Consider the following 20,698-nt stretch of genomic DNA (forward strand, 5'->3'; position numbering starts at 1 on the left):
AACACATATAACACATACAACACATATAACACATACAACACATATAAAACATACAACACATATAACACATACAACACATGCAACATATATAAAACATACAACACATACAACACATACAACACATACAACACATATAACACATACAACACATATAAAACATACAACACATATAACACATACAACACATATAAAACATACAACACATATAACACATACAACACATATAAAACATACAACACATATAACACATATAACACATACAACACATATAAAACATACAACACATATAACACATATAACACATACAACACATATAAAACATACAACATATACAACACATGCAACACATATAAAACATACAACACATATAAAACATACAACACATATAAAACATACAACACATATAAAACATACAACACATATAAAACATACAACACATATAACACATATAACACATACAACACATATAAAACATACAACACATATAAAACATATAACACATATAAAACATACAACACATATAACACATACAACACATATAAAACATACAACACATATAAAACATACAACACATATAAAACATACAACACATATAAAACATACAACACATATAACACATACAACACATATAAAACATACAACACATATAACACATACAACACATATAAAACATACAACACATATAACACATACAACACATATAAAACATACAACACATTTAACACATACAACACATATAAAACATACAACACATATAAAACATACAACACATATAAAACATACAACACATATAAAACATACAACACATATAAAACATACAACACATATAAAACATACAACACATATAACACATACAACACATATAAAACATACAACACATATAAAACATATAACACATATAAAACATACAACACATATAACACATACAACACATATAAAACATACAACACATATAAAACATACAACACATATAAAACATACAACACATATAAAACATACAACACATATAACACATACAACACATATAAAACATACAACACATATAACACATACAACACATATAAAACATACAACACATATAACACATACAACACATATAAAACATACAACACATTTAACACATACAACACATATAAAACATACAACACATATAAAACATACAACACATATAAAACATACAACACATATAAAACATACAACACATATAAAACATACAACACATATAAAACATACAACACATATAACACATACAACACATATAAAACATACAACACATTTAACACATACAACACACTACATGGTGTTAAAAGCCAGAGAAAACAGATGTTTTAAGAAGTGATTTAAAAAGAGGCTTTTCTTATGAGGAGTGGCACTTTGTTCCACTGGAGCTGCCACTGCAAAGGCTCCTTCACCTCTGACCTTTAGCCCGTGGCACTGTAAGGAGCTGGTCAGCTGACCTGAGGGAGCGGCTGGGAGTGTAGGGGTGTAGCAGCTTGGAGAGGTCAGGAGGGGCAAGACCATTTAAGGCTTTAAAAGTAAATAAAAGAGTTTTTAAATGAATCATAATATGAACGGGCTCCAGTGGAGTGAAGCTAAAAGAGGCGAAATGTTTTCTTGTTCCAGTTAAGTTAAGAGAACCTATATTTTGTCCCACAATGGGGACATTCTAAATACTGACCACAGTGGACCTGAGAACAGGCTCTGCAGGTGACCCACACGGGTCAGCACCGGGTCAGAGGTCAGAGGTCAATGACCTGGCGTGAGCGCCTTTCTTTATGTTTAATGACTTAGAGTTCGTCGTCCTGAAATCTGAGGAGCAGATGAAGAAGAACGATGAGGAGCGACTCCGAGGAGGATGTTTCCTCCCGTCAGACCTGGCGCCCTCAGAGGAGGAGGAGCCACAGCTCTGCGGGAGGAGGAGCCACGCTGAGGCCGGAGCAGGACATGGCTGCGGCTGAGCGCGTCCAGGTGGAACTGTCTTTGTCGGAAGTGTCTTTGTTGTTGAGGCGCGCGGGGCGCGCGGCGCCGTGAGGATGATCTACCTGCTGCTGCTCTCCGCCTTCTCCGGGGCCGTGCTCACGTTAATCCTGCAGTTTGTGCTGTTGTACCGGCGCAGCCCGGAGCCCGTGGCCAGAGCGCTGCAGTACGGCAAAGTAGAGCCGGATAACGCGCTGCGGGATTATCTCTGCAGCCCGCAACAACAACCGCAACATGAAGCGGAGGACATCACCGCGTCTGCCGCGTCTGCCGCGGGTCCCAAGGGCCCGGCGGAGGCGGCGGGCAGCGGCGCGCACAGACAGCCGCACACGGAGCCTCTGGACCGGGCCGAGACGTGCCACTTCCTCAACGCGATCTTCCTGTTTCTTTTCCGGGAGCTGCGGGACACTCCGGTGGTCCGGCACTGGCTGACCAAGAAGATCAAGGTCTGGACCCTCTGCCTTAGCCTGCTTCTTCCTGCTTCTTAGTTCTTGATGGTTATTGGTTTCTGGTTCTTGTTTCCTGGTTCTTAGTTCCTGGTGTGTGTCAAAGCTAATGCAGTACAAACCTCAGATGCCCTCCCGTGTATAACTGTGACACAGGTTTAGTGTTTTATTCTCTTACAGAGGATTTTATTTTGAAATTAAACACACCCTAAGTTCCTCCATGAAGCGCCCACCCGCGTCCCTCTGGTTGGGAAACGCATAAATAATCAAACTGCAGCACTTAAAATACTGCTGGGATTTGTTTGTTTGGGACGGTTCATGAACACACCCTTGGTTGCCATAGTTACACCTTTAATCTCAAGTCCAGCGTGTTACTATTATTTACTATAGTTACAGTGTCTGCGGCACCACAGTTTGGGAAACACTGCGTTAAATGAGAAAGAATTGAACTTCATGTGGTTTGAGGTGTAAAGAACTCTAACCCTACGGGTGGAGTGCAGGTGGAGTTCATGTTTGAGGTGTAATGCGGCGCGTGTCCTGCAGGTCGAGTTCATGTTTGAGGTGTAATGCGGTGTGTGTCCTGCAGGTGGAGTTCATGTTTGAGGTGTAATGCGGTGTGTGTCCTGCAGGTGGAGTTCATGTTTGAGGTGTAATGCGGTGCGTGTCCTGCAGGTCGAGTTCATGTTTGAGGTGTAATGCGGTGTGTGTCCTGCAGGTGGAGTTCATGTTTGAGGTGTAATGCGGTGCGTGTCCTGCAGGTGGAGTTCATGTTTGAGGTGTAATGCGGTGTGTGTCCTGCAGGTGGAGTTCATGTTTGAGGTGTAATGCGGTGTGTGTCCTGCAGGTGGAGTTCATGTTTGAGGTGTAATGCGGTGCGTGTCCTGCAGGTGGAGTTCATGTTTGAGGTGTAATGCGGTGCGTGTCCTGCAGGTGGAGTTCATGTTTGAGGTGTAATGCGGTGTGTGTCCTGCAGGTGGAGTTCATGTTTGAGGTGTAATGCGGTGTGTGTCCTGCAGGTGGAGTTCATGTTTGAGGTGTAATGCGGTGTGTGTCCTGCAGGTGGAGTTCATGTTTGAGGTGTAATGCGGTGCGTGTCCTGCAGGTCGAGTTCATGTTTGAGGTGTAATGCGGTGCGTGTCCTGCAGGTGGAGTTCATGTTTGAGGTGTAATGCGGTGCGTGTCCTGCAGGTGGAGTTCATGTTTGAGGTGTAATGCGGTGTGTGTCCTGCAGGTGGAGTTCATGTTTGAGGTGTAATGCGGTGCGTGTCCTGCAGGTGGAGTTCATGTTTGAGGTGTAATGCGGTGTGTGTCCTGCAGGTGGAGTTCATGTTTGAGGTGTAATGCGGTGCGTGTCCTGCAGGTGGAGTTCATGTTTGAGGTGTAATGCGGTGCGTGTCCTGCAGGTGGAGTTCATGTTTGAGGTGTAATGCGGTGCGTGTCCTGCAGGTGGAGTTCATGTTTGAGGTGTAATGCGGTGTGTGTCCTGCAGGTGGAGTTCATGTTTGAGGTGTAATGCGGCGCGTGTCCTGCAGGTGGAGTTCATGTTTGAGGTGTAATGCGGTGTGTGTCCTGCAGGTGGAGTTCATGTTTGAGGTGTAATGCGGTGCGTGTCCTGCAGGTCGAGTTCATGTTTGAGGTGTAATGCGGTGCGTGTCCTGCAGGTGGAGTTCATGTTTGAGGTGTAATGCGGTGCGTGTCCTGCAGGTGGAGTTCATGTTTGAGGTGTAATGCGGTGCGTGTCCTGCAGGTGGAGTTCATGTTTGAGGTGTAATGCGGTGTGTGTCCTGCAGGTGGAGTTCATGTTTGAGGTGTAATGCGGTGTGTGTCCTGCAGGTGGAGTTCATGTTTGAGGTGTAATGCGGTGTGTGTCCTGCAGGTGGAGTTCATGTTTGAGGTGTAATGCGGTGTGTGTCCTGCAGGTGGAGTTCATGTTTGAGGTGTAATGCGGTGCGTGTCCTGCAGGTGGAGTTCATGTTTGAGGTGTAATGCGGTGCGTGTCCTGCAGGTGGAGTTCATGTTTGAGGTGTAATGCGGTGCGTGTCCTGCAGGTGGAGTTCATGTTTGAGGTGTAATGCGGTGTGTGTCCTGCAGGTGGAGTTCATGTTTGAGGTGTAATGCGGCGTGTGTCCTGCAGGTGGAGTTCATGTTTGAGGTGTAATGCGGTGCGTGTCCTGCAGGTGGAGTTCATGTTTGAGGTGTAATGCGGTGTGTGTCCTGCAGGTGGAGTTCATGTTTGAGGTGTAATGCGGTGTGTGTCCTGCAGGTGGAGTTCATGTTTGAGGTGTAATGCGGTGCGTGTCCTGCAGGTGGAGTTCATGTTTGAGGTGTAATGCGGTGCGTGTCCTGCAGGTGGAGTTCATGTTTGGTGTAATGCGGTGCGTGTCCTGCAGGTGGAGTTCATGTTTGAGGTGTAATGCGGTGCGTGTCCTGCAGGTGGAGTTCATGTTTGAGGTGTAATGCGGTGCGTGTCCTGCAGGTGGAGTTCATGTTTGAGGTGTAATGCGGTGTGTGTCCTGCAGGTGGAGTTCATGTTTGAGGTGTAATGCGGTGCGTGTCCTGCAGGTGGAGTTCATGTTTGAGGTGTAATGCGGTGTGTGTCCTGCAGGTGGAGTTCATGTTTGAGGTGTAATGCGGTGCGTGTCCTGCAGGTCGAGTTCATGTTTGAGGTGTAATGCGGTGCTGTGTCCTGCAGGTGGAGTTCATGTTTGAGGTGTAATGCGGTGCGTGTCCTGCAGGTGGAGTTCATGTTTGAGGTGTAATGCGGTGTGTGTCCTGCAGGTGGAGTTCATGTTTGAGGTGTAATGCGGTGCTGTGTCCTGCAGGTGGAGTTCATGTTTGAGGTGTAATGCGGTGCGTGTCCTGCAGGTGGAGTTCATGTTTGAGGTGTAATGCGGTGTGTGTCCTGCAGGTGGAGTTCATGTTTGAGGTGTAATGCGGTGTGTGTCCTGCAGGTGGAGTTCATGTTTGAGGTGTAATGCGGCGTGTGTCCTGCAGGTGGAGTTCATGTTTGAGGTGTAATGCGGTGCGTGTCCTGCAGGTGGAGTTCATGTTTGAGGTGTAATGCGGTGTGTGTCCTGCAGGTGGAGTTCATGTTTGAGGTGTAATGCGGTGTGTGTCCTGCAGGTGGAGTTCATGTTTGAGGTGTAATGCGGTGCGTGTCCTGCAGGTGGAGTTCATGTTTGAGGTGTAATGCGGTGCGTGTCCTGCAGGTGGAGTTCATGTTTGAGGTGTAATGCGGTGCGTGTCCTGCAGGTGGAGTTCATGTTTGAGGTGTAATGCGGTGCGTGTCCTGCAGGTGGAGTTCATGTTTGAGGTGTAATGCGGTGCGTGTCCTGCAGGTGGAGTTCATGTTTGAGGTGTAATGCGGTGCGTGTCCTGCAGGTGGAGTTCATGTTTGAGGTGTAATGCGGTGCGTGTCCTGCAGGTGGAGTTCATGTTTGAGGTGTAATGCGGTGCGTGTCCTGCAGGTGGAGTTCATGTTTGAGGTGTAATGCGGTGTGTGTCCTGCAGGTGGAGTTCATGTTTGAGGTGTAATGCGGTGCGTGTCCTGCAGGTGGAGTTCATGTTTGAGGTGTAATGCGGTGTGTGTCCTGCAGGTGGAGTTCATGTTTGAGGTGTAATGCGGTGCGTGTCCTGCAGGTGGAGTTCATGTTTGAGGTGTAATGCGGTGTGTGTCCTGCAGGTGGAGTTCATGTTTGAGGTGTAATGCGGTGTGTGTCCTGCAGGTGGAGTTCATGTTTGAGGTGTAATGCGGCGTGTGTCCTGCAGGTGGAGTTCATGTTTGAGGTGTAATGCGGTGCGTGTCCTGCAGGTGGAGTTCATGTTTGAGGTGTAATGCGGTGTGTGTCCTGCAGGTGGAGTTCATGTTTGAGGTGTAATGCGGTGCGTGTCCTGCAGGTGGAGTCATGTTTGAGGTGTAATGCGGTGCGTGTCCTGCAGGTGGAGTTCATGTTTGAGGTGTAATGCGGTGCGTGTCCTGCAGGTGGAGTTCATGTTTGAGGTGTAATGCGGTGTGTGTCCTGCAGGTGGAGTTCATGTTTGAGGTGTAATGCGGTGTGTGTCCTGCAGGTGGAGTTCATGTTTGAGGTGTAATGCGGCGTGTGTCCTGCAGGTGGAGTTCATGTTTGAGGTGTAATGCGGTGCGTGTCCTGCAGGTGGAGTTCATGTTTGAGGTGTAATGCGGTGTGTGTCCTGCAGGTGGAGTTCATGTTTGAGGTGTAATGCGGTGCGTGTCCTGCAGGTGGAGTTCATGTTTGAGGTGTAATGCGGTGTGTGTCCTGCAGGTGGAGTTCATGTTTGAGGTGTAATGCGGTGCGTGTCCTGCAGGTGGAGTTCATGTTTGAGGTGTAATGCGGTGCGTGTCCTGCAGGTGGAGTTCATGTTTGAGGTGTAATGCGGTGCGTGTCCTGCAGGTGGAGTTCATGTTTGAGGTGTAATGCGGTGCGTGTCCTGCAGGTGGAGTTCATGTTTGAGGTGTAATGCGGTGCGTGTCCTGCAGGTGGAGTTCATGTTTGAGGTGTAATGCGGTGCGTGTCCTGCAGGTGGAGTTCATGTTTGAGGTGTAATGCGGTGCGTGTCCTGCAGGTGGAGTTCATGTTTGAGGTGTAATGCGGTGCGTGTCCTGCAGGTGGAGTTCATGTTTGAGGTGTAATGCGGTGTGTGTCCTGCAGGTGGAGTTCATGTTTGAGGTGTAATGCGGTGTGTGTCCTGCAGGTGGAGTTCATGTTTGAGGTGTAATGCGGTGCGTGTCCTGCAGGTGGAGTTCGAGGAGCTGCTTCTGACCAAAACGGCCGGTCGACTTCTGGAGGGTCTGAGTCTGAGGGACATTTCTCTGGGAAACTCTGTACCTGTTTTTAAATCGGCAAAACTCATGAAACCCGTCAACACCAACGAGGACGGGATGCCAGAGGAGCTCAACTTTGAGGTGGGTCCTGGTCCTGGTCCTGGTCCTGGTCCTGGTCCTGGTCCTGGTCCTGGTCCTGGTCCTGGTCCTGGTCCTGGTCCTGGTTATATAATATGCTCAGAGGAGCTTCTGATCAGGTCCACAGCGTCTTCTCACCTCGGCTCAGAGGAGCGCAGCACAAACAGCAGATCAAAAGTACTTTTCCACCTCGTTTAAAGCCTACGGGCCACAATAATCTAAGAAATGAATAAAATAAAAATAAAAAAATATTTTTTAAAATAAATAAAAATATAATTTTTTTAAATAAAAAAAAATATCGATACTGTAACTCCATATCGATAAGAGTCCGTGACGATATATCGCGTATCGATATTTTGAACACAACCCTAATAGATATAGATATAGATATATGTATATATTCAGGTGGACCTGGAGCAGGTGGATATATATGTATATATGTGTGTATATATACATACATATACACATGTACACATATATATATATATATATATATATATATATATACATATACATATACATATACATATACATATACATATACATATACATATACATATACACATACACATATATATATATATATATATATATATATATATATATATATATATATATATATATATATATATACACACATACACACACATACACACACATACACACACATACACACACACATACACATGTATATATGTTTGTATACAGGTGGACCTGGAGTACAATGGCGGTTTCCATCTGGCCATCGACGTGGACCTCGTCTTTGGGAAGTCGGCGTATCTGTTCGTGAAGATGCGGCGTGTCATGGGTCGTCTCCGGCTGCAGTTCACACGTAAACCCTTCACACACTGGTCCTTCTCGTTCCTGGAGGACCCTTTGGTGGACTTTGAGGTCAAGTCTCAGTTTGAAGGACGACCTCTTCCTCAGCTCACGTCCATCATCGTCAACCAGCTCAAGAGGGTCATCAAGAAGAAGCACACGCTGCCCAACTACAAGATCAGGTATGTTCTGTGCCAGGAACCGAGAGGAGCCGAGAGGAGCCGAGTTTAGGAGCGGCTCGGGGCGGCTCGGGGGTGATGTTTGGTATTTTTGCGTTTTGTGACTGTGTTGAATCTGAGCTTCTAACGCCTGAAGCTTCAGTGTCATGTGAGAGACACCAGACCAGGACTAAGACCAGGACTAAGACCAGGACTAAGACCAGGACTAAGACCAGGACTAAGACCAGGACTAAGACCAGGACTAAGACCAGGACTAAGACCAGGACTAAGACCAGGACTAAGACCAGGACTAAGACCAGGACTAAGACCAGGACTAAGACCAGGACTAAGACCAGGACTAAGACCAGGACTAAGACCAGGACTAAGACCAGGACTAAGACCAGGACTAAGACCAGGACGATGTTCCAGAGTCCTCTGTCCTTAGACCCTCCTTCTCGGCCAGGAAAAACTACAAACAGGAGGACCTGGAGGAGTTCCAGAGTGAAGGGAGGATCTGACTCTCACAGACGGACGTGAGAAATATAGAAAATATTGAAACTGTTCCAGTTGTGTATGTGTGAATTTAAGTGTGATTAGAGTGAACTCTTCAGGATGAATGGAAACCAAACTGTGTGAACACAAAGTAGATTGAGAGACGATCTCATTAAGGCTTTAGGTGGAACACATCAGGAGTATAAAACATTGTGTATTTCTGGGATAGAGCCCCCAGTGCGTGGTCGGATCAGACAATAGGTTTGACCTATAAACTTGCCACGTAGGAAACACACTACGGTTCATGACCATGAAGCTTGCCACGTAGGAAACACACTACGGTTCATGACCATGAAGCTTGCCACATAGGAAACACACTACGGTTCATGACCATGAAGCTTGCCACGTAGGAAACACACTACGGTTCATGACCATGAAGCTTGCCACGTAGGAAACACACTACGGTTCATGACCATGAAGCTTGCCACGTAGGAAACACACTACGGTTCATGACCATGAAGCTTGCCACGTAGGAAACACACTACGGTTCATGACCATGAAGCTTGCCACGTAGGAAACACACTACGGTTCAAGAGTCATTCTCCTTGAATTTCAACCACACTCTGTACACACCACTGTAACTAAGAATTGATATAAAATGTTGTACTTAATAATATGGAAAACTAAGAAAGTTTATCTGGAGGGGAATGATATTAATGATAATTCTAATTATATAAAAGACTATAAATATATTATTAGTTTCCACGTCATTGTTTCAACCAATTTAAAGCCATTCTAGAAAATGAAATATGCAGTAAAATGGGGACCTGTTGTTAAAAAAATGGTTCAGCAAAAAAAGTAAATGTGGAGTCAAAATGTAATTCAAAGGAAATCTGAAAGTATAGGCTGTTGAAATGTTGTAATAAGATTACAACTAAAAAGTCAGGAAAAGAAAAAAAGTAAAGAACTTCAATGTGCAGAATCATGGTTTAATTGTGCAAAGAAACAAGCTGCAGGAAGAAAAAACCCAAGAGTAACATTTTAAGAAACTGTTTGTTCAATTTAAACTGCAGAGGAAATCCTAATTCAGATTCAGAAAAAAATTATTGCCATTGTCAGTGAACAGAATTCACAACATAAGAACTTGTCTTGGTGAACAATGATAAAACAACCTATATATGTTTTAAAAATAAACCATTTAAATCTGCTATGGTATATATGGGTATCAGTAAAACAAGAAAAAGAAAATAAAAATAAAATTTATCAACCAACAGACGGGCCAGACCTGTGCCGCTCTTAAAACCCTTTCTTTAGGAATGTGCCGTAAATCTTTGAGGTGGACAGCACAGAAAAGGCTTCAGATTTATATCTCACAAAGGAGGAAGAGAACAAATTACATTTTATATATATAGAGAGATCTGGTTTTGACCTGGTCTCAGCTGAGTCAGATTCGTTTTTTTTTTTTTAGTTTCTGGACGTTTTTGTTGACCACAGGAAGAGAAAGTGCGCTGTGGTGCAGTCATTTCACGGCTGACTTCAGCATGGATTTAATGTCACTGTGGATGGTCTGAGCGAGTCCGAGCCATTTTGAGCCATTTTGAGCGATATATGACACAATAGACTCTTCTAACCACAATAGTTTTGACAGAAATGAAAGGAGGACTCAACAGTTTGAGTCCTTCTTTAATTTCTGAACTTAAGAAACTGAAGCTAAAAGTTGGAAGAAGAAGCACACGCTGCCCAACTACAAGATTAGGTTTGTTCTGCGCCAGGAGCCGAGAGGAGTTCAGGGGCGGCTCGGGGCTCAAAGCAACTCGGAGCTGATGTTTGGTATTTTTGCATTTTGTTATTACTCGTTGGCTTTTCCAGATATAAAGCGCAATTGTTTATGAATGGATTTTACCAGGTAGAATATAACTAATACAGATCATGAAATGGGATTTTACAAACCCAATCATGACGTTTGTGTGAAATGGACCAAATAAAAGCTTCTCCGTCTCGTGGCCACCACAAACACGCAAATGTCTCAAATTGTAATCGTAAATATTGGGCGATGTTTTAGTGTGAAACATCCACAAATTCACACAAAGCAAGGGTTTGTTTGTGCTTTGGTGGGACGCATTAATGCAAGAACAGGACTCGGATAATGAAACAGAAGCCTCATGTTCTCCGATCAGCTGTAGTTAAAGTGTGATCTTTGTTCTTCTGCTGCAGGTACAAGCCCTTCTTCCCCTTCCAGGTTCTGTCTCCTCTGAACTCCTGCAACCTGGAACTCTCAGTGTCCGAGGATCGTCTGATGGAAGGACGACTCCGGATCACTCTAATCGAATGCAGCAGGTCAGAAAACCCTAACCCTTGTCCTGGTTTAGGCCTGGTTCAGACCTGGTTTAGGCCTGGTTTAGGCCTGGTTTAGGCCTGGTTCAGACCTGGTTCAGACCTGGTTCAGACCTGGTTTAGGCCTGGTTCAGACCTGGTTTAGGCCTGGTTTAGGCCTGGTTTAGGCCTGGTTCAGACCTGGTTCAGACCTGGTTCAGACCTGGTTTAGGCCTGGTTCAGACCTGGTTTAGGCCTGGTTCAGACCTGGTTTAGGCCTGGTTTAGGCCTGGTTCAGACCTGGTTTAGTCCTGGTTCAGACCTGGTTTAGGCCTGGTTTAGGCCTGGTTCAGACCTGGTTCAGACCTGGTTCAGACCTGGTTTAGGCCTGGTTCAGACCTGGTTTAGGCCTGGTTCAGACCTGGTTTAGATCTGGTTTAGACCTGGTTTAGACCTGGTTATTGTACTTTCCTTTTACTTATTCACAAATGATAATTTCCCATTTAAACTGTATGCGAGGTCAAAGGTCGGCCTTAAGTCATGTCATTTCTCATGTTTATAGTGGAATAATAAAGAACTTATTCATATCCTGTGAACGACAGTGTAGTTGTAATGTTGCGTCGTGTCCAGCAGATGGCAGTGTCACTCCTCTATTTTGCTCCTCCGGCTTTGGAGGAAAACACAATTCAGTTTTGGTCCTGACTAAGACCAAGATTAGATTTAAAGGTGGATTTGTAATGAGATCAAATGTGAACACGGTTAAAAGCTCCAAAAAGTACATTTTGGGCCATTAATTACTTTATACTGAAAAACATGTGATAAAAACACATGTGTTCTCACGTCTCACTCTGTGTTTAGGCCGTTCTCACGTCTCTGTGTTTAGGCCGTTCTCACGTCTCACTCTGTGTTCAGGCTGTTCATCCTGGGCTCATACGAGCGGGAGACTCACGTTCACTGCACGGTGGAGCTCAGCGCTCATCAGTGGAAGGAGAAGACTCGCTCTTCCATCAAACAGGTGACAATGTGTGGTCATGTGACAATGTGTGGTCATGTGACGTCTGGTCATGTGACGTGTGGTCATATTGCGTGTGGTCATATTGCGTGTGGTCACGTGACTGGCGTGTGGTCATGTGACTGGCGTGTGGTCACGTGACTGGCGTGTGGTCATGTGACTGGCGTGTGGTCACGTGACTGAAGTGTGGTCATGTGACTGACGTGTGGTCACGTGACTGGCGTGTGGTCATATTGCGTGTGGTCATGACGTGTGGTCATATTGCGTGTGGTCATATTGCGTGTGGTCACGTGACTGGCGTGTGGTCACGTGACTGGCGTGTGGTCACGTGACTGAAGTGTGGTCACGTGACTGGCGTGTGGTCACGTGACTGGCGTGTGGTCACGTGACTGGCGTGTGGTCACGTGACTGGCGTGTGGTCACGTGACTGAAGTGTGGTCATGTGACTGACGTGTGGTCATGACGTGTGGTCATATTGCGTGTGGTCACGTGACTGGCGTGTGGTCACGTGACTGAAGTGTGGTCATGTGACTGACGTGTGGTCATGACGTGTGGTCATATTGCGTGTGGTCACGTGACTGGCGTGTGGTCACGTGACTGGCGTGTGGTCACGTGACTGGCGTGTGGTCACGTGACTGGCGTGTGGTCATGTGACTGGCGTGTGGTCACGTGACTGGCGTGTGGTCACGTGACTGAAGTGTGGTCATGTGACTGACGTGTGGTCATGACGTGTGGTCATATTGCGTGTGGTCACGTGACTGGCGTGTGGTCACGTGACTGGCGTGTGGTCACGTGACTGGCGTGTGGTCACGTGACTGGCGTGTGGTCATGTGACTGGCGTGTGGTCACGTGACTGGCGTGTGGTCACGTGACTGAAGTGTGGTCATGTGACTGACGTGTGGTCATGACGTGTGGTCATATTGCGTGTGGTCACGTGACTGGCGTGTGGTCACGTGACTGAAGTGTGGTCATGTGACTGACGTGTGGTCATGACGTGTGGTCATATTGCGTGTGGTCACGTGACTGGCGTGTGGTCACGTGACTGGCGTGTGGTCACGTGACTGGCGTGTGGTCACGTGACTGGCGTGTGGTCACGTGACTGGCGTGTGGTCACGTGACTGGCGTGTGGTCATGACGTGTGGTCATATGACGGTGCTGTTGGTTGTTGTTGTTTGTGTTTACGAGGTCTTGGCGTCACAAACCTCAGTTCAGAGGTTTTTACAAAGTGTTTAAATGTGTTTTTGTCTCTGGTTTTCTCAGTCAAAGATTTAAACTGATATTATATTATTATGATTTTAGTCCTGGTTTAGTCCTAGTTTAGTCCTGGTTTGGACCTGGTTTGGACCTGGTTTGGACCTGGTTTAGTCCTGGTTTGGACCTGGTTTGGACCTGGTTTGGACCTGGTTTGGACCTGGTTTGGACCTGGTTTGGACCTGGTTTAGTCCTGGTTTGGACCTGGTTTGGACCTGGTTTGGACCTGGTTTGGACCTGGTTTGGACCTGGTTTGGACCTGGTTTAGTCCTGGTTTGGACCTGGTTTGGACCTGGTTTGGACCTGGTTTGGACCTGGTTTGGACCTGGTTTAGTCCTGGTTTGGACCTGGTTTGGACCTGGTTTGGACCTGGTTTGGACCTGGTTTGGACCTGGTTTGGACCTGGTTTGGACCTGGTTTTCTCCTCAGACCTTATCAATCCCTCATTACTAAACTCAGATCTCTCATATTTGATCTTATCAGATGAAATCAGATTATACTTTATTAAATCAGATTATATTTGCTCGTGTCTCGTTGGCGGCGCTGAATGTCAGGCTCCTGTTTGAGCGACACGTTCAGACCTGCAAATATACAATCAAATAAAGCATTTCAAAAACAGATTCAAACTTTAAACTGAACTGCTTTAACCTCGTCATCCTCTCATTTTACAGCATTTTTTATTATAAAAGACATTCTCAATAACAATTCTTGCACATCTTCAAACAGACATTAGTCCTGGTTTAGACCTGGTATAGTCCTGGTTTAGTCCTGCTTTAGTCCTGCTTTAGTCCTGGTTTAGACCTGGTTTAGACCTGGTTTAGTCCTGGTTTAGTCCTGGTTTAGTCCTGGTTTAGTCCTGCTTTAGTCCTGCTTTAGTCCTGGTTTAGACCTGGTTTAGACCTGCTTTAGTCCTGGTTTAGTCCTGGTTTAGTCCTGGTTTAGTCCTGGTTTAGTCCTGGTTTGGTCCTGGTTTAGTCCCTGGTTTAGTCCTGGTTTAGTCCTGGTTTAGTCCTGTTTAGTCCTGGTTTAGTCCTGGTTTAGTCCTGGTTTAGACCTGCTTTTGACCTGTGTTTAGTCCTGGTTTAGACCTGGTTTAGTCCTGGTTTAGTCCTGGTTTAGTCCTGGTTTAGTCCTGTTTAGTCCTGGTTTAGCCCTGGTTTAGTCCTGGTTTAGTCCTGGTTTAGTCCTGGTTTAGCCCTGGTTTAGTCCTGGTTTAGTCCTGGTTTAGTCCTGGTTTAGCCCTGGTTTAGTCCTGGTTTAGTCCTGGTTTAGTCCTGGTTTAGCCCTGGTTTAGTCCTGGTTTAGCCCTGGTTTAGACCTGGTTTAGCCCTGGTTTAGTCCTGGTTTAGTCCTGGTTCAGCCCTGGTTTAGCCCTGGTTTAGTCCTGGTTTAGCCCTGGTTTAGTCCTGGTTTAGTCCTGGTTTAGCCCTGGTTTGGTCCTGGTTTAGCCCTGGTTTAGTCCTGGTTTAGTCCTGGTTTAGCCCTGGTTTGGTCCTGGTTTAGCCCTGGTTTAGCCCTGGTTTAGTCCTGGTTTAGCCCTGGTTTGGTCCTGGTTTAGCCCTGGTTTAGCCCTGGTTTAGTCCTGGTTTAGCCCTGGTTTAGTCCTGGTTTAGTCCTGGTTTAGTCCTGGTTTAGACCAGGTTTAGACCTGGTTTAGTCCTGGTTTAGACCTGGTTTAGCCCTGGTTTAGTCCTGGTTTAGTCCTGGTTTAGTCCTGGTTTAGTCCTGGTTTAGCCCTGGTTTAGTCCTGGTTTAGTCCTGGTTTAGCCCTGGTTTAGTCCTGGTTTAGTCCTGGTTTAGTCCTGGTTTAGCCCTGGTTTAGCCCTGGTTTAGTCCTGGTTTAGTCCTGGTTTAGCCCTGGTTTAGTCCTGGTTTAGTCCTGGTTTAGTCCTGGTTTAGCCCTGGTTTAGTCCTGGTTTAGTCCTGGTTTAGTCCTGGTTTAGTCCTGGTTTAGACCAGGTTTAGACCTGGTTTAGTCCTGGTTTAGACCTGGTTTAGCCCTGGTTTAGTCCTGGTTTAGACCTGGTTTAGCCCTGGTTTAGTCCTGGTTTAGTCCTGGTTTAGTCCTGGTTTAGTCCTGGTTTAGCCCTGGTTTAGCCTTGGTTTAGTCCTGGTTTAGTCCTGGTTTATAATAACACCTGTAAAGTTATTGTTTGATGGCTTTATTATGCATTATTGAGGCTGTTTAAATGGCCTTGGTTGGGATAATATAAGGTTATTATAATAAATGGCTCAAAAAGACAGTTTAGGATAATATAAAGGCCCTTTAAGACACATAACAGCTGAAAGGTGCTTTACTTTGGAGCGGACAATGGACATAATCTGGTGACGACACTGACGGTGAATTGTCCTCTAACATGTTTCTGTTGGACTCAGATCCAGGCACTTTCCTCCTCACAGTCACAGGGTCACAGGGTCACAGGGTCACAGGGTCACAGGGTCACAGGGTCACAGGGTCACAGTCTAACTCCAGGTCATGACTCTGGACTCAAGTTTAAAGGGTTAAACACTGTTGATCACGTGGTGTTTTCTGTGTTAAGCTGTGTTTCTCTCCTCAGCCTCTTCATGAGTACTTTAATGTGCCTGTGTACTGACTGGCGCCCTCTGCTGGTGCTGCTGCTGCGTCACATCTGCATGAATGAGCCCCTCTCTGACCCCTGCTGTCCCTCTGTGCCTGCGCTCATGGTGGAGGGCCCCTGTGCACGCTCATGGTGGAGGGCCCCTGTGCACGCTCATGGTGGAGGGCCCCTGTGCACACTCATGGTGGAGGGCCCCTGTGCACACTCATGGTGGAGGGCCCCTGTGCACACTCATGGTGGAGGGCCCCTGTGCACACGTCAGCAGCGCATGGCACGTCTCGACCAACACTGTCACAAGAGTCACAAACTAACTATTAATTTCAATGTTCAGATTCACAAAGTCACTTTATCATAAAACCAACTCCTAATCCAATCACAGTCAAATCCCTTTATTTGGCATCCATCATACGCCAGATGCCCTCCCAAAGAGCCCCTGACATGTCGTATCCATGAGCGAGTCGTTTGTGGCAGTGTTGGTGACGCTTGTCTCTAAATGTCGATAGTTTCTTTGCACTTTTCTAACGTTTGTCGTGGCTGTAAAACTCAGATCACATTTGATTTGTACATGACCCACTGAGGACGTGACATGATTATACTTATTTTTGTTACACATTCTGTATTTGCTATCGTCCTGTGGGTTTTAAAGTACAGCTCTTCACTACTTTAAATAACACGTTTATTTACCAGGATTGAAATGACAGTATTTGTGTGGATGACTTTGATTAGCTTAATATTTAGTTATAGTTGTCACTTTACGACTCTGTACTTACTGAAATAAAACTGCTAATCGTATTAAAACTAAAAACTAAGTGTTACACGTTGGGTGAACCAACAAATCCCACAAAATGTAGAGATTATTCTGAAATTTGAAATGCACTTTGACTAAGCACTGTATTCTGTCCTTCTATGCAATAGTTGAGCATGATTATTGATCGTCTGTTACTTTATCATATTTAAATAAATGTTTGAATCAATTTGAATGGAACTCATGCATGTCGTCATTCTTTAAAATGTAAATATGAAACTGGATTTGACTCCGAATGCAGAGGAATAATGAGCACTTCATGTGAGAGTTGTGGCTGAATTCTGACTGTTTTGTCTCTTTTTTGTGCTGAACCTGGATGTAGGACTCAAAAGTAAGTGCTTCTTCTTGTGGTCACAGTCCATGTTCTTTCCATTGTCATTTCATCATTTCATTGACTTCTCCCGTGTTTCCATCAATACAAAAGACTTTGGAGGCTCTTATAAGTGATCTGTTCTATGGTATTATAACGATGTCAATGAATCCACAGATGGAGATGGATTCATGTGAAACTGTCAGTTTTATGTTTTTAACGTAGAGTCGACAGTCAAGCCCGAAGTGAAAACAGGGTTTTGAAGCAGCTTTAGGAAGTTTAGAGGAAGAAATGTTAAATGGCACAGATTAAAAGTCTGTATAGTTTATGTTCATGAAATCCTTACTAAAAGCCATGTTTACGAATGAATTGAAATCAATGTAAAATGAAATAAAATTCAAAAATCTCCCAGCCCAAATTACAGCTGATGCTGTTTAAATCTTCTATTATCCTAAATGTATTTAAAAGTAAACACCAAGGTTAGAAAAGTGACTTGAACAGTTAATAATGAATGCAGTATAATCCAAACACTCTTTGTGTCAAGGACAAACATCCACGTTTGTCCTTTCAGTCAACACTAATGAAAGTCATTTAAACTGTGCATGATAAATGTGGTTTTACATTTCCTCATCCTCCTTCCCTCACCTTGCTATTATACAAAGAAGTGTTTTAAATTGTTCCCCTCTAAATTCCTCCGTGGCCACATTAGGAACACATAATGACCACAGTACGGGTCAGTGAGGCCGGCTGCACTCGTTCACCTCCGTCCACACAAAGGGACCAGTGTTTAGACTTCATTATTAATGACTGCTTCGTGCTTAAACACTCAATTCTACCAATTTGAGCTTTATATTATGCATTTCATTTTAAATAAACATAATGATAATATAAATAATACTATTTTGTAGTGTTGAATCATGTGTAGAGCTTGTCACTTATGGGAACATTGGCTGAGAGACGTCAGCTCATTTTAAACTTTGATTTATGTATTTTTGGTGCTGAAGCAGGTACTTTCTCCCTCTGCTCCTCTGCTCACAGGAAGGAGAGACTCCGCGCAGTGTCCTGGAGGAGATCGGACTCACATAAACCTTCTCTTCACCTTCACCTTCACCACATCTGCTCTGCTTTTAGCCATTTCACCTTTAAACTACAAACTCAACACAAAACATGGCATTATTTCCTGTCGTTGTCGCTCTCATGAAGCATTTCATTGTCGTCACATTTGTTCCACTGTAAGTCCAGAGTTAGGACTTGGGTTTATTTCTATATTCGAAGGGAAAAGTGTTTAAAAGTGCCAAAGATTTGTGTTATTTTATTATTATCATAGTATTTATGTGGATGATGATGAAGGAATAAACTGGGAAATACTTTACACATGTCGTATGTTTACATCTGAACTTTAAGTCTATTTCCTTTTCAAAATAAAGGTCGATATATTCTTCATTCATGGTGTTTCTTTTATTGGACATGGAATGGGAAGGTAACAATGAGGAAAAAAAGATTTGCATTGCTGTTTTGTAAGAATAAAATGATGTGCTAATGTAGTTATTTGGAGGGAGTGAAACAATAATTTATATTGTATATTTACTACAACAAAAATACAATAGCAGCGTACAATATATTTCATGGATTGTACTTTCATTCGTTGCCTGTTTGAGTTCCCGTCACATGAATCACGTTGCTGGAAAAAAATAACATAAATGTGCAAAATAATATGGCTGTTTTTGGAAGGAAATAAGATTAAGGATTTAAAAAAATAATAAGGCAGACAACTTACTTTATCAAGAATGGCGTTAATATTTCCATCCTCCACACTTTTCTTAAAAGTTTTTGTAGTTCCAACAACAGAATTTGATAGTTTCTTGGTGGCACTGCTGGCATAATTATAAATGTAACCTGCAGAAAAGTCATTGAGAAAGCAGACAGTGACATACACTTGAACGTCCCTTAAAAATACACTTTTACATGAAATAATCAGCGCTAGAACCTCTGGCTTGTTGTAAAAGCTGAACTTGATGACGCTCACTCATGTGTTGATCGTCCTCTGGGTTGTTTACTTCGCCATTCTCGTTATTAAAAGCCCTTTTCTCTTGACTGCCCGGCACATTTTGGTCTTGTATCCCAAGCCAACTTCCCAATGTATTAAACATGCTCAATTGGCCAAGTTTGATTAACTAACATAGACAAAAACAAATAAGAAACGTTAGTTACAAAAACTAGTGACGTTTCGGGACACCTACTTCCGCAAAACAATACACTTTGGTCCTTCTGCGTTTCCGTACATTCAGTGGTTGTCATGGTAAAGAACGCGCTCGGCTTTAGCGTTTAGCAAACTAGCCGTAGAGAAAGTTCAAATGATGATGTTTTATTTCATTTAACTTACTGCATAAAATTGATAGAAGTAAAAGTATAAGTATTTATTTGACATTTGCTTCCGGGGATGAAACACAGACACATAAAGGCTCTGGTGTCACTTTAGTTTGAAGCTAACAGCAGATAGCACACACAGTTTGAAGCTAACAGCAGATAGCACACGTAGTTTGAAGCTAACAGCAGATAGCACACGTAGTTTGAAGCTAACAGCAGATAGCACACACAGTTTGAAGCTAACAGCAGATAGCACACATAGTTTGAAGCTAACAGCAGATAGCACACATAGTTTGAAGCTAACAGCAGATAGCACACACAGTTTGAAGCTAACAGCAGATAGCACACACAGTTTGAAGCTAACAGCAGATAGCACACATAGTTTGAAGCTAACAGCAGATAGCACACACAGTTTGAAGCTAACAGCAGATAGCACACACAGTTTGAAGCTAACAGCAGATAGCACACACAGTTTGAAGCTAACAGCAGATAGCACACACAGTTTGAAGCTAACAGCAGATAGCACACACAGTTTGAAGCTAACAGCAGATAGCACACACAGTTTTAAGCTAACAGCAGATAGCACACACAGTTTGAAGCTAACAGCAGATAGCACACACAGTTTGAAGCTAACAGCAGATAGCACACACAGTTTGAAGCTAACAGCAGATAGCACACACAGTTTGAAGCTAACAGCAGATAGCACACACAGTTTGAAGCTAACAGCAGATAGCACACACAGTTTGAAGCTAACAGCAGATAGCACACACAGTTTTAAGCTAACAGCAGATAGCACACACAGTTTGAAGCTAACAGCAGATAGCACACACAGTTTGAAGCTAACAGCAGATGGCACACACAGTTTGAAGCTAACAGCAGATAGCACACATAGTTTGAAGCTAACAGCAGATGGCACACACAGTTTGAAGCTAACAGCAGATAGCACACATAGTTTGAAGCTAACAGCAGATAGCACACACAGTTTGAAGCTAACAGCAGATAGCACACACAGTTTGAAGCTAACAGCAGATAGCACACATAGTTTGAAGCTAACAGCAGATAGCACACATAGTTTGAAGCTAACAGCAGATGGCACACACAGTTTGAAGCTAACAGCAGATAGCACACATAGTTTGAAGCTAACAGCAGATAGCACACACAGTTTGAAGCTAACAGCAGATAGCACACATAGTTTGAAGCTAACAGCAGATAGCACACACAGTTTGAAGCTAACAGCAGATGGCACAC

General features: G+C 44.5%; 1 protein-coding gene and 1 long non-coding RNA gene across 2 annotated transcripts; one reads left to right on the forward strand and one right to left on the reverse strand.

Annotated features, from left to right (window-relative positions):
• The first annotated feature begins 1,922 nt into the window (after window positions 1–1,922).
• On the forward strand, window positions 1,923–15,856 carry LOC140350587 (PDZ domain-containing protein 8-like). Its single transcript, XM_072436161.1, has 6 exons — window positions 1,923–2,423; window positions 7,180–7,347; window positions 8,053–8,345; window positions 11,028–11,150; window positions 12,039–12,149; window positions 15,766–15,856. Exons 1-6 carry the CDS (start codon window positions 2,034–2,036, stop codon window positions 15,854–15,856), a joined length of 1,176 nt encoding a protein of 391 aa, XP_072292262.1. The 5' UTR covers window positions 1,923–2,033.
• Window positions 15,857–18,556: 2,700 nt separating this feature from the next.
• Window positions 18,557–19,314, reverse strand: LOC140350588 (uncharacterized). The gene is made up of 3 exons (XR_011925206.1): window positions 19,071–19,314; window positions 18,861–18,979; window positions 18,557–18,764 (listed from the first exon to the last, which is right to left on the reverse strand). It is a non-coding gene; the product is annotated as an uncharacterized lncRNA (long non-coding RNA).
• Window positions 19,315–20,698: the final 1,384 nt, after the last annotated feature.

The sequence above is a fragment of the Eucyclogobius newberryi genome, unplaced genomic scaffold, assembly GCF_026437365.1.
Source record: "Eucyclogobius newberryi isolate DKJ021-1_F unplaced genomic scaffold, fEucNew1.0.hap1 SCAF_734, whole genome shotgun sequence".
NCBI lineage: Eukaryota > Metazoa > Chordata > Actinopteri > Gobiiformes > Gobiidae > Eucyclogobius > Eucyclogobius newberryi.